This window comes from Ipomoea triloba, chromosome 13 (assembly GCF_003576645.1).
Source record: "Ipomoea triloba cultivar NCNSP0323 chromosome 13, ASM357664v1".
NCBI lineage: Eukaryota > Viridiplantae > Streptophyta > Magnoliopsida > Solanales > Convolvulaceae > Ipomoea > Ipomoea triloba.
The window spans coordinates 15,128,176-15,143,534 of record NC_044928.1 but is presented as its reverse complement, the minus strand read 5'-3'; the positions used below and the strand labels follow the sequence as shown (position 1 = coordinate 15,143,534).

The window sequence follows — 15,359 nt, the reverse complement described above, 5'->3', positions numbered from 1 at the left end:
TTGCAGGTATGATCCATCTGCCCTTGAATCTCATGCTCCCATCCGGATGCAGTTCAAATGGACCCTGTTTTCCATCCACCATTTTCTCCTTGATATTCTTTACCCAGTCATCCTCTCCTTGGGCTTGTTTGATCTCTTCAAATAGGGCTGGAGTGGCCGATAGGTAATATAGCTTCATCTCTTGGTCTGCCTGACCACACATTGTTATTTCCAGATTGAGTTTCTGAAAATCCTTGCATAGTTGTTCGGGTAATACCCAGAGAGCATGATTTGGCTTTCGGCTCAAGGCATCTGCTACCTTGTTTGCCTTACCCTCTTGGTATTGGATTTCCAGATCGTAGTCCTTGATTAACTCCAACCATCTCCTTTGCCTTAAGTTAACATCCCTCTGAGTGAAGATGTACTTCAAACTCTGATGATCCGTAAATATCTTGCAAGTGATTCCATAAAGATAATGTCGCCAGATTTTCAGGGCAAATACCACAGCTGCTAGTTCCAGATCGTGGGTTGGGTAGTTAGCCTCGTGTGGTTTTAGTTGACGAGACGNTGCAAACACCAAATTTTTCCACGAAACTGTCAAGGATAGACATCGGAGACAAAGGATCAGCTCGATAAAGAATACAGAGGGCACCTTACTCACAAACCAGAAGGATATTCAATCAGAGGCCGTTAATTTTTTTACAAATTTATTTACCGCAGAGGACTGCTCCGGACTAGAAGTGGCTTTGCAATCAATTTCATCTCGTCTATCCCATAGCGACATTGCTTCACTCACAGCAATAATCTCTCGCCAAGAAGTAAAAGAGGCAGTTTGGGCATTAGATCCGGATAGCGTGGCTGGACCAGATGGCTTTTCAGGAACTTTCTACCGAAGTTGTTGGGACACAATACAGGATGACGTATATATGGCAGTATTGGATTTCTTTGCGGGGGTCTCGATCCCTAAATCAATTGCAAGTGCCCAGATAGTACTTATCCCCAAGAAACAAAACCCAGATACATTCTCAGACTTCCGGCCCATATGTCTGTGCTCCTTTGCAAGTAAAATTTTTACGAGAATCCTCACGACAAGACTCAGACTGATTCTCCCCAAGCTAATCTCTCGGGAACAGGCAGGCTTTGTCGAAGGTCGTAGCATTCAGGACAACGTGCTTTTAGCATTTGAGCTAATTCACTTTTTGGATTAACGTTGTCGAAGCTCTAATATTGCAATCAAATTGGATATGATGAAGGCATTCGATAGGGTGGCTTGGCCTTTTTTGCAGCAACTGCTTACCCACTTCGGCTTCCCAGCCAACTTTGTCAGTTTAATTATGAACAATTTGGCTTCCACAAGATTATCTATCATGGTGAATGGAGTTAGTTGTGGCTACTTTCAACCAACTCGGGGTGTTAAGCAAGGAGATCCACTATCTCCAATTCTTTTCATACTGACCTCAGAAGCCCTCTCAAGCATGTTGATCCACAAATTTGGAACAGGCTTATTATCCCCATATGTGACGTCTCTGAGCTGCCCAACAATAACGCACCTTGCATTCGCAGATGATATCATTATTTTTGCAAACGGGGGACTTCAAAATCTGAAAGGAATTTCTAAAACTCTTGACATTTATCAAACAGCATCAGGTCAACGCATTAACTTCCACAAGAGTTTTTTTGTCACTTCTAAGCACTGCACAATTAACCGCCTTCGTGCTATGGAACGCACTCTGGGGATGAGGAACTCAAAACTACCTTTCAGATATCTTGGAGTCAATCTGTTCCGTGGTAGAAATAAAATCTTTTTCTATCAGTATATTCTGGAGTCCATTGATCGGAAATTATTGGGATGGCAACGAAAGTTGTTATCCCCGGGTGGCCGCCTGACTCTTATAAAACATGTGCTAACAGCCATCCCTCTTTATACAGTGGCGGTTATCCAACTCCCCAAGCAAACAATTAAAGATATAGTGGCGGTTATCCAACTCCCCAAGCAAACAATTAAAGATATAGAGGCGGTTATCCAACTCCCCAAGCAAACAATTAAAGATATAGAGCAACGAATGGCGAGATTTTTCTGGGGTTTTTCTGAAGGAAAACCGAAACTTCATTGGGCCTCGTGGAATAAGCTATGCTATCCAGTAGATGAGGGAGGACTTAGCATCCAATCATTAAAAGCTATTCAACAAGCAAACACTGCTAGATTGTGGTACAAATACCGCACTGACTCCTCTTTATGGACAAACTACATGCGAGCTAGATATGCTGATGGGATGCGTCTTTCATCAAGCTCCCATGTTTGGAAGAGAATGGTAGAGATCTCAGAGAATGTAGAGGCCAACATGATCACCACTAATGACAACATAATCTGGACTTTATCTTCATCCGGGGAATTCACAATGAACACGGCATATGAGCTATTCCGGCCAAAAGCAGGGGTTACATTTTCTTCAAAAAGTATATGGGTGAAACCTCTGCCAGCTAAATTATCAATATTTATGTGGAAAACCCTCCGCAGATTCCTGCCTTTTCCGGACTGTTTGTATCGTTTTGGTGTTAACTTGCCATCGGTTTGCCCATTTTGTTGGAAGGAAGAAGCAACCATGGAGCATTGCCTGTTTGGATGTAGCAGGGTTACCTCAATCTGGTCCTACTTTGCAGCAACTTTCAACATCAACTTCTCAAATGCTTCTTCCATTCGTGCAGCCTGCCACTCTTGGTGGTTGGCAGCATCACCAACATCCGCTGCTGGCATAGTAATTCTTCTTATGCCTTCAACAATTCTTTGGAATCTATGGATTTCATACAATGCAGCAATCTATAACGGAACTACTTTCTCCACCTGTTCAATAATTAATATGGTGAAACGTGATTTTCTGATGGTCTCTATAGCATCACCATTGCGCTCAAATGGAACCTCCGATACGATCCTCATCCGGGAAGGCTTTGCAGCATCTTTTACTCCCCCGAAAAGGCGCAAAACACTTTGGATCAAATGGACTAAGCCACCTTCTGGAAGGCTTAAGCTAAACACGGATGCATCTTTCACAAGCTCTGGAACCGCAGGTGGTGCCTGTCTTAGAGATTCAACTGGTAACCTTGTGGCTGCGCTCTCGTTCCCGCTAAAGGCATCATCCGTTCAGGAAGCCGAAGTTCTTGCCCTTGAATCCGCACTCATTTGGTGTGAATCGGCTGCCATTTTTCCTAAAGCTATTGAGGTTGATTCCTCTTCTTTGATTAGCTTTGTTTCCTCTAATTTACACCAAGTTCCGTGGAAACTACGCGATGCGATTCATAATATTCGGAACATGCTTTCTATTTGGTCACCTTCTTTGTCTCATACTTACCGAGAGGCGAACAAAGTGGCCGACGCTTTAGCTTCTTTTGGCTTAAACCGCCCTTCCCCTTTGTTGTATCGTGATTTTTTCTCCTTGCCGACTCCAGTGCAAGAAGCCTTCATGTATGACTTTAGGGGTTTTTCTGCCCCCCGTTTGATTAATGCATAATGTTAACTTCTTCGCGAAAAAAAAAAATATAGGTACCTAAATCACGCATACAACATATCTATACAACTAGTATTGCACCCGTGCGATGCACGGCCTTTAGTAGTTGTTGATTTGTAACGATAATAATTGGCTAATAAATTGGAAAAATATGGAAAAGAAGATATTATAGTACTCGCTGAAAAAGATTATGGCTTCATTATATATTGAATGGAAAATACAATTACAAATTATTGAAAATTTCATTGTAAACCACATTTTGTGTATAGTTGACTAAGCCCTTGGTTTCATCAGCAATTAGGACTTTGAGTCCATCCGGATTACTAACACGGGAAACTGCACATACAACTGACCATGGTTGAATACTGGTTTCTTCAAGAGTAAACCTACTACTGACAATGTTTGTCCTTGGCTTTTGTTTATTGTCATTGCATAGGACAACATCACCGGGAACTGCTTCCTTTGAAATTTGAACGGAAGTCTTGGATCTGACGGAGTCAAAGATAGGCGGGGTATCAATACATTTGTCCCATAATGTGTGCCACATAATATCTTGGCTTCAATCACATGGTTACCTTGTAACACCCCGGGCCTACCTTCCCGTACATCCGAGGCATTACCGCCACACCTAGAGAGAGAGTTCTATCATTCCGCGATAAACCTCACTCTAGGTGCACAGGCTAAAGGAACTATTCTCATCACAACATTCACTCAACAGGTACTTAACACTTTCATACATAGCAACTGGTGAAGCTTCATTAAGCAAAGTATATAATGTTGCAAAAATATATACATAAGATTGACCCACGGGCCAAAATACCAACAGGGTTCGACCTACAAGCACTGGTTATGCCTAGCCATTACTACGGCTCCCAAAAATTTATGTACACCAAAAAACAAATTCCCCAGAAACTCCCAAAGATCCAACGTCTAGTCGAGCCTGCGGTACACGGGGCCAGTGAACTCTCCCCAGACCAGATGCCACTCCCCCTCATACCAAGTGATATGGTCCAAAAACCGGGAAGTGGTTATGACCATCGACCACTCCTCCCAAACATCCCGAGGGCTAGGGTCCCAAGGGTAGGGGTAGTGCACAATGAACTCTAGGGGATCGCTACCATCTAACGGCTCTATGGGGTAAAAGCCGTAAGCAGCCTGGACCTCGTCCATAACCGAGCAAGAGACAAAAGGGGCCGACGGAGCCATAGGAGTATCTGGGTTCGTGGGAGCCTCGGGAGCATAGCCAGGTGCGTATGGGTCTTCTCCCTCCATCATCTGTATGTAATCATCATAATCCATGCCCTGACACACATACTCCGGTGAACTTTCGGAGTTCACCGGGCTGCAAGAACTGACACTAGACGGCATCTGATAAAAACACAGTGAAGTGTAGTTAGCACGACGGCTAAGTAAGGATATCCAAGGGTTATTTAAAACTAAGTAAAGGTTTGAAAGCAAAAGATTACTTAGGATACCCTATACCTTACTCATCTGCAAGATTCTACCTGCAACAGTTATAATCAACAGCTTGCATACATCATGAATAGAATTCAATAATGTTGGTAACATTCCTTCTTGACAAGGTCATTTAGTAATCATTCACATATTCAATAATATAATGTTTAAATAGATAAGCATACTAGCAAGTAATATAAACATAATTCGTACATCTTGCTTGTAATCATTTTAGTAGAAACTTTCCCTCACAAAGAGAGTCTCATCATTTTTCACCTTTCGAAGAGTAAGATTACTCACAAACTTTGGGTATTTAATTACTTGTCACATCTTTCTTTCCCGTAGCTACGGAGTAACTACATTCACATTTCAAAACCTTCTTAGTCCTAGATAGAAAGTGTGAGACCTTTGGAGTCCTTTCTCACTTCTGACCACTTGGATCGTTGAACTCGGGTTCAGTGGTCATCGCCCGGTCTAATACTGATCCCCTGGACTTATAGGAGCGTTGGAATGATTCCTAGCTAGCCTCACTAGGTTCATAAGAACGACACCTACCCGAACATAGAGTGACTATACTTAAGTGTGCACACCCCCGTAGGAGTCCTTTTCCTTCCGGGTGATATAGTACTCGGCGAATAGACTTCGCCCACAGTATGATTGATCATACACATAATTACCATGCGGAATAGGCACTTTAAGCTCATCTTTATTCCGTGGTTAACAAGATCCTTCACAACTTTACTAGAACTAAGGTTTGAAAATATTTTTCTATTCTTTCCCCTTTCTTGCTTTGAAACTAGTTGGAATATACTTGGGTAATCCCAATACTCGGAAATTAATTCCCCTTTCAACCCAATTCAAAAATTCTCCTTTTCTTTTCAAAACATTTAAATGATCTATTAATATCATTTCACTAAGGTAATTCAAGTGTAATTACCCTACACTTTAACTTCACAAAAATCACATAAGCCTCACATTTAACCCATACGTCTCAAGGCATATACATATACATTTCCCAACTTCAACATATGCGTAACACACAACAACATTTATTCTTTCAAACACGTAATACCCAACTCTAGTGTTGCTCTTCTCATTACTCACATTAATACAACATGTTGTACTCACATATTATTTATACACATATATATATATATGTAACATAAACACAATATATACACACATATATCATGAATAATATCATTATACATAGTTACACATACATCAAGTACATAAAAATTCCATCTAGCACTCAAACTAATTTTCACAAAATCATCAATCACCTAGTTTCAAACAACCTCAACCAAATAAAGGGATTCCTTACCTCAACCGGGTTTCAAATTTTGTAGGAGATCTTTGTGGATGATTTTCCCCCAATTCACCTTAAAACCCTAGAATTCCATCAACCACATAACACATGATTTTAAGAAATCTTAACTTAGATTCATGTTCTAGGATGAAAAATAAAGCTATCTACCGAATAAAGTTGGAGTTTTACCGAATAACTTGAGAGTTGTGAAGAAGTTGCTAGCTATGGAGTCTTGAAGCTTGATGAAGATGATGAAGATCCCACTCTCTCTCCCTCTCTCTTATTTTTCGGCCAACACAAGCAAAATGGGAAAAAAATTGGCTTAAATATCTACCCACTTGGTTGACTAGTCCACTCTTGGGGATAAGATCCAAAATAAAATGGAATAAAATAATCTAAAATATCTTAGCTTAGACTGATTGGGATTAAATCAGATGAATTCTTGGTAGAAACTAATTCAATTCAAATAATTCTCGAACCCAAAAATTTATTCCAGTCTAGAACTCAAAATTTGGGCTAGGTTCGGTACACCGCGAAATCTCGCGATGTACGATCACAAATAAATTTTGGCTGCTATGGGCTAATCTAATTAAATAGGAAATTCAAGAATAATAGTATGATGCCTAAAAATCCATTTCCTAGGAAAAACGGGTCCGAATAGTAGTTCCTAAAATTTTTACGGTTCGTGACCGGGACGTACGATCGCAGCTTATTACTAACTGTCCTTACTTATAATAATTCTTTTGAGGCATCGGGAGATCATCTCATGAATGTTATAGCCTAAAGAAATGTTTTTCGAACCTTAATTTTACTGAAATAGGTGGGGGGTTACATACCTAACTTGGTGACAATCAATCGTGTTCCATTACAAAGACCAATCGAATGGTCGATATTCCTCAACAACATTATTGGAGATCCAACCTTTAAGGATAAGGAATGGTTTGGTACACCAGAACACTTTAAACTGTTTAAAAATTCAGTAGTGTGCACTTCGGCCAACATATTGTCATTAGTATCCGCTTTGCAAACAGAATCACAACTTAGATAAGTCTTTGATGATGCTTGATTTAAATTGTTCATGTATTCATTGACTTGATCCACAACATCTAATGTTGGTGCCAAAATAGCTCTACTCTTTAACTGTTCAGGATCTATAACACCAGTACCAAATGAAGGAAATGTTTCCTCAACAATTTGTTTGATAGGATTTCCTTTGTTTTGCAATAGGAACTGTGAAGGAATATTGATATTGCAATCATCGTCGGTATTACCACCAAGCTTTCCATCACCTAAGTCCGCAATCCATTTGGCAAATGTATCTAATTTCTCTATTTCTCCTTCAGTTGTAACACTGCGCAGTCTTAGATTCTTTGTAAGTCGCAAGACTTCACAATTATTCCACAGATATGAAGAATTGATACTTGCTTGGACAATGTCCTGTCTTGTTCCTTTGGGAATAACTGGAAGTATCTGCCTAAAATCACCACCTAAAACAACTGTTTTACCACCAAAAGTCTTGTTACAGCTTAAAGAATTAGAGAATCTGAGGATGTCTCTCATTGTTTTATCTAATGCTTCAAAACAATGTTTGTGCATGATAGGGGCTTCATCCCAAATGATTAGCTTTGCTTTGACAATGAGTTTAGCTAATGGACTACCTTGCTTGATGTTGCATGTTGAGTCTTCATTTATAGAAATAGGTATTGCAAACCTCGAGTGAGCAGTCCTACCACCTAGTAGCAATAGTGAAGCTATACCACTGGATGCAACATTTAGGACAATCTCTCCCCTTGACCGTAAAGCAGCTGATAGTGTCTTCCACAAAAATGTTTTCCCCGTACCACCATATCCATAGACAAAAAAGAGCCCACCTTTATTGGTATCCACATCAAACATAACTTTATTGTATATCAGTAACTGCTCATCAGTTAACTTTCCCACCAATAGGTCATGTTCTTCTTTTAACAGTTGCCGATCATATGATAGTTCTTCATATATCAGAGGATTCACCAATAAACTGTTACTTGGTCCATCAGGTATAGGCATTGGTGGATAATCTTGTAATGACTTGTTGCAAGAAGTTAATAATTTTTCAATCTCTGTCAATGCATAGTTCTTCTTTTGTGTATCTGTAAGAACTACATCTGTTGAAAATAAAATATGTAATGGAATTAAATATTACATTTCAACTTAATTTTGTAATGCATAAGAGTAATACACACGTGGGAATCCTAAAGTTCTTCTAGCTTGGTATTCCGCATCTTCTGCTAGATGAATCCAAACAGCTTCCCACACAATTTCTGGCTTTGACATTGAACTTGATGTCAACAATGTGACAAAAAGTTTCCTTAGAGAATAAGCAGTTGCCCATAGTGATGCCTCTAGAATAGCGTCCACATATTCTTTGTCATCCTCAATTAATCCTCTAGCGTAACATGCATCTCTAAATGACATATACTGCTTTCCATCAACACATTTGATTTCTTCAAAACTTGTAGGACCTCGCACCAAATTTAGTAAACATCTCAAATAAAATAATTCACCGCATTTTGGTGGAACATAGAAAATCCTTCCAATTGCAAAATTTCTTTGTCTAGGATGCCATTCTCTTTTGTCTTTCTTCCAAACAAATTTCCTAGGCATTTCAGCGTAGGTTAACTCCCTAGCTTCCTCGAACTTCAAATTAGCTGCAAACCATGCAGTGAACATACTTTGAGACACTGTCGGACGATTAATGAAACTATCAACATTATCACCATCATCGAATATAATAGATTGCTCATCTGGTAAGTGGAAACTTAAGCGTTCCACTAAAGGATTCCGAAACTGTATTTCAAAAGAAAAAATCCTCCAGGCAGCCTCACACGGTGATATATACCTACAGTCGTAGTACATCTTGATTTCATCAATTTCTTTCCCAGTTGATTCGTCAACGGTACTATTGTAGAACTCAGCAGTTACTCGATCATTTCCCTTGTTGACGTACTTGAATAAGTACTTAATTGATCTTGACTGATTACACCATTCTACATTAATGTGAGCCTTGTATTTCATCAATAAGTACCTATTATGAGGCACAACATATCTGTTGTCCAAATCGATCCCATTCTTCTTTATCGTGCGGCCATTGTCACGCCTACGATAAATTGGATATCCATCACGATCCAAGACTGAAGTTGTAACATATTTCTTTGGAAAAAATTTAGAACAACGACCATTTACCATGCAGGGTGAATTCTTCCTACATGAACCACAAGGACCATGCATCATGAATTCTTGAACGGCTTTGTAGTACTCAGGATCACATATCTCATTTGGATTCTCAGCAGATATCCACATGTCTATATCTTTTGGGGTTTTAGGAGAGTCATTCTTTGTCAAGAATACCAAAATATGCGCATGCGGCAACCCCCTCTTCTGAAATTCAATAGTATAAATGACTGGAGAAAAAAAATGTAATTAGTTTCAAACAAAATGATAATATGATTAATTAGGAATTTAATTTCACATGATTTACCTGCTGAAACAACTCCAAAAATGTTATTCTTCCGAATCTCTGAAATAAGAGCGTTTAGCTTCATTTTGAAAACTCGGCATATGATATCTGGCCTATCTTCCGCCTTTAAATTGCGTGCTTTTAAAAACCTCTCTAGCTCGGGCCACTTCGGATTACATGTAAAAGTAATAAAGAGGCTAGGATAACCCATAGCTTTGCAAATAGCCATTGCATCTTGGTAGTTTTGAATCATATATCTGGCACCTCCAGTAAAGCTAGATGGCAATATGATCCTCTTTCCTTGAGCAGTAGGATCTACTTCTCCATTAGTCAGGGCATCAGTCAAGCGCTTATAAGATTCACATCTCAAAGATTTTTGGTGTGTCCTAATGTAGACTAAACGGCCAGACTCTATCATAGTATAAGCATCAACAATATATTGTTGCAACAACCTTCTTGCATACAATAATGTTGATGTGTGATCAAACCTATCTTGCAAACGGAAAGAGAAATACTCACGTGGAGATACACGATTTCTTGCTGTGGATGCCCGATCAAGACTGTCCGCAAACGGGATATCTTCTCTGTATCCATCCTCACCTAGCAGTGGATACTGTATCGGTAGATAAGCCGGATTCAGTTCATTAATTCTTTGAAGATGGCCTGAATTAGTTTCCACCAAAATGTCGCGCTGTCCCATATCTGGATCTATATCACCAACAATCAAAGCGGCAACTTCTTGAACTTGAGGCAAGTTATATGTCCTAGCATCTTTTGATATCTTACCTATAAATTTGATTTTGATCTCTGTTGTAGGATCCTTCTGAATATGCTCACTTGCATTGCGAAATTTCTTCACGAATGCATTGTTTTCAACCAAAGCATCTTTAATATTTTGAACAATATCAAGATGCAATCTGTTGGTAGTATCATTGTCTCTACATAAATAACAATGCAGGAAACCATATTGAAATAATTTGTTATATAGGAAAATATTAGGGCATAAGAATACTTAAACTAAATTCTATATAATAAGAGGTTTAAATTACCCGACTGCATTCAATCTATTGGAATCTTCATTCTGAGTGTCGTAAATATACAACTGGGCAAACTTCGGCCTTTGACCTTGTTGTGGCAGCAAGCTCCCCATTAAATGGAAATTTTGACCATGCAGTCTAAATACAGGTGGGCTTGTGCCAACATTGATTGTTCTGTCGATATTTCCTCCCATTGATGTAAAGAAAAACATATTATTATAAGACCTAATATTCTCCAGAAAATGTTTACTTCGATCATCTTGATTGAAAAACAAACCATAAATCTAAGCTGGTGGAGTTGTAGGCTTTGGCAATTGAATTTTTCCGTGAGTACAACAAAGTGAGAACTTAGGGTTCTTAGTACCAACTGATTTGTTTACTCGTTCTTCCAACCAAAACAGCGCTCCACAATGAGGACATAAATATGTGGGATCAGCGAAATCCAAATATTCACCTAGATAAGTTTAAATAATTAGAAAATTGGCAAATAATTATAAAAAAATTTATCAAACATACCATTTGTTAAAGATGCAAGCGATTGTTGATTTAAAACAGCATCGTCAAAATCTTCCATTAAACAACGGTTCATTGAGGATGATGCTTCTACAAATGTCGGATCTGTATATATAGGAATGGATTTAGAATCTAATAGCAGAATAAATTAATATGAATACAAAGAATTTAAAGATATTAAAAAAAAAAAAGAATTGTACCATTGTTTATGAATATAGAATATATCTACTTACCATAAGTTAGTTGACTTTTATTGACTATAACACATGACCTTGGGGTTGTTGTTAGTTGATTATCTGTTTGGAAGATGAAAAAAATGTAGGAAATCTAAGTTAGAACGAAATTTTTACCTAAACCTTAAAGTGAATAATAAAAAAATAAAGACTGACCTTGTGTTAGTTGACTTCTGGGTGTGTTGACAAAGAACCCATTGTTGGTGAAACGCACATTAGGAGTGTTATTAGTCAAACTAACGTGACATGATTTTGAAGGCACAAAAAGAGATGCTCGTGCCTCTTCATTTTCTAAGTTATAACGTGAAAAAAAATAAAGTTGATCAAAATAATATAAAATAATCAAACCCAATTCATAACATTATGCCAAAATAAAGAAACAATTTAAAAATTTGAATGTGTAATAGTAATGTAAAAATAAGATATCTAAACAACTAATTACTCTTAAAAAAGTAAAGATATCGTAGCTTTTACCGAAAACTAATTGAAATTAAAAAATGAAATATAATAAAAGAAACTCTTCGAATCACGGGAGAAATACCTTGGTGGTTGGCTTTTGCTTTTCTTTTATTGCCTATAATAACACATGACTTCGTTATTTTAGTCAGGTGATTATCTGTTTTGAAAATGGAAAAAAATGTAGCAAACCAAATTTAGAACAAATTTGTTAAATAGACAAAAGGGTAATTAAAAATATAGGAAATAAATTAAAAATAAAAACTGACCTTGTGTTAGTTGACTTCTGGGTGTGTTGAGAAAGAATCCATTGTTGGTCAACCTCACGTCAGGAGTGTTATCAGTCAAACTAACGTGACATGATTTTGGTGGCACAAAAAGAGATTTCCGGCCCTCTTCATTTTCTAAGTTATAACATGATAAGAAACAAAGTTGATTAAAAGAATATAAAATACTGTAACCCAATTCATAACATTATGCCAAAATAAATAAACAGTTAAAACATTTTAATGCGTAATAGTAATTTAAAAATAAGATATATAAACAACTAATTTCTCTTAAAAAAGTAAAGAGAGCATACGTTTTAGCGAAAACTAATTAGAATAAAAAAATAAATATAATTAAAGAAACTGGGCATAACACATGACAAATACCTTGGTGGATGGTTTTTGCTCTTCTTTTATTGCCTATAATAACACATGACTCCGTTATTTTGGTCAGGTGATTATCTGTTTGGAAAATGCAAACAAATGTAGGCAAACAATTTAAGAACGAAATTGTTAAATGGACCATAGGATAATTAAAAATATAGGAATTACACGAAAAATAAATTTTGACCTTGTGTTAGTTGACTTCTAGGTGTGTTGAGAAAGAATCCATTGTTGGACAACCTCACGTCATGATTGTTATTAGTCAAACTAACGTGACATGATTTTGGTGGCACAAAGAGAGATGTTCGGCCCTCTTCATTTTCTAAGTTATAGCGTGATAAAACACAAAGTTGATTAAAGTAATATAAAACAATCAAACCCAAATTCATAACAGTACGCCAAAATAAAGAAACAATTTAAAATTTTTAATGTGTAATAGTAATGTAAAAATAAGATATATAAACAACTAATTTCTCATAAAAAAATGAAAGAGAGCATAATTTTTACCGAAAACTAATAGAAATTTAAACATTAAATATAATTAAAGATAATGGGCATAGCACGGGAGAAATACCTTGGTTCTTGGCTTTTGATTTTCTTTTATTGCCTATAATAACACATGACTTCGTTATTTTGGTGCAGTGATTCTCTATTTGGGATGCAAAAAAATGTAACAAACCAAATTTAGAACGAAGTTGTTAAATAGACCAAAGGGTAATTAAAAATATAGTGAACAATGAAAAAATAAAGACTGACCTTGTGTTAGTTGACTTTTTGGTGTGTTGAGAAAGAATCCATTGTTGGCCAAACTCGCGTCAGGAGTGTTATTAGTCAAACTAACGTGACATGATTTTGGTGGCACAAAAATAGATGTTCGGCCCTCTTCATTTTCTAAGTTATAAAGTAATAAAAACCAAAGTTGATAAAAAATAATATAAAATAATCAAGCAATATTAATAACATTATCGCAAAATAAAGAAACAATTTACAAATTTTAATGTGACATAGTAATGTAAAAATAAGATATATAAACAACAAATTTGTTTTAAAAATGTAAAGAGAGCATAATTTTAACCAAAAACTAATTGAAATTAATACATTAAATATAATGAAAGAAACTGGTCATAGAACGGGAGAAATACCTTGGTGCTTGGCTTTTGCTTTTCTTTTATTGCCTATAATAACACATGACTCGGTTATTTTGGTCAGGTGATTCTCTGTTTGAAAATGGAATAAAATGTAACAAACCAACTTTAGAACGAAATTGTTAAATTGACAAAAGGGTAATTAAAACTATAGTAAACAATGATAAAATAAATACTGACATGGTGTTAGTTGACTTCTGGGTGTGTTGAGAAAGAAACCATTGTACGTCAACCTCACGTCATGAGTGTTATTATTCAAACTAAATTGACATGATTTTGGTGGCACAAAAAGAGATGTTCGGGCATCCTCATTTTCTAAGTTATTAATAAATATATATATATATTAAACGATTAGAAAATAAGAAATAGCATAAGTGGTATTTAATTTTTTTTTTAAATAGGAGAAAATAATAACGTTATGATATAAAAAAGAAATACATTAACATTCCTAAAACACAAAAAAAAAAAAATTGTTCTCATAATGTGATTAAAAAAATTTAAAATTGTTCAAAAATATTTGTATAAACAAACAGGAGAAATACCTTTGTTGTTGTTTGTTGCTTTTCTTTTATTGCCTATAACACATGACTTTGTTATTTTGGGGAGTTGATTATCTGTTTGGAAAAAAAAATGTACCAAAACTAAATTAGAACAAAAATCTTACATAGATTAAACGGTAATTACAAATATATGAATTAATAAAAGAATATAAACTGACCTTGTGTTTGTTGACTTTTGGGTGAGTTGACCGCTTCAACTTTGTTGGTAAGAATCAAGTGCGGATTGTGCTTAGTGTAATTGCCATCATTTGGACATGAAGGAACTAAAATTTCTGTTCGTGGTTCTTCATTTTCTAAATGAGAATGTGATAAGGTAAAATTCAAGTAGTTTAAATTACGTAAACATATATATATTTAATGATTATAAAAGAATAAATAGCGTTATGATATAATAAAGAAATAAACTAAAATTCCTAACAAACAACCTCAAAAATTATAGTCTTAACGTGATTAAAATATAGCGAAAACAATTATAATATTATGAGAGAATAAATAAATACATTAAAAATCATAAAACACAACATGGAATTTTTATTAATGAATAGCAATGTAACATAAGATAGTAATTCAATTAATTAATTTGAAATAAATATAAACTACTATTAATTTTCAATGGTTTATTGAAAAAAATAACTCAAATGTATATTTAGTTATACATGAAGGAACTAAAATCTCTGTTCGTGGTTCTTCATTTGCTAAATGAGAACGTGATAAGGTAAAATTAAAGTAGTTTAAATTTCATTGAATGATTATAGTTCCTTGTGATATAACTCAAACATATATATATTTAATGATTAGTGAAGAATAAATAGCATTGTGATATAATAAAGAAATCAATTAAAATTACTAACAACCAAACTCAACAATTATAGTCTTAAGGTGATTAAAATATAGCAAAAAAAAATGAAAATATTATGAGAGAATAAATAAATACATTAAAAATCCTAAAACACAACATGGAATTAATATAAACTACTATTAATAGCCACTCCAGTAAATTGAAATTGATAAGGTAAACTAATA

The 15,359-nt window shown here is 35.9% G+C and overlaps 1 protein-coding gene across 1 annotated transcript; it reads right to left on the bottom strand.

Moving 5' to 3' along the window:
* Positions 1 to 7,205: 7,205 nt before the first annotated feature.
* On the bottom strand, positions 7,206 to 10,973 carry LOC116001246. Its single transcript, XM_031241135.1, has 5 exons — positions 10,792 to 10,973; positions 9,764 to 10,680; positions 8,469 to 9,686; positions 7,284 to 8,390; positions 7,206 to 7,210 (listed from the first exon to the last, which is right to left on the bottom strand). The coding sequence occupies exons 1-5, from the start codon at positions 10,971 to 10,973 to the stop codon at positions 7,206 to 7,208; spliced, it is 3,429 nt and encodes a 1,142-aa protein (XP_031096995.1).
* Between the last annotated feature and the right edge of the window lie 4,386 nt (positions 10,974 to 15,359).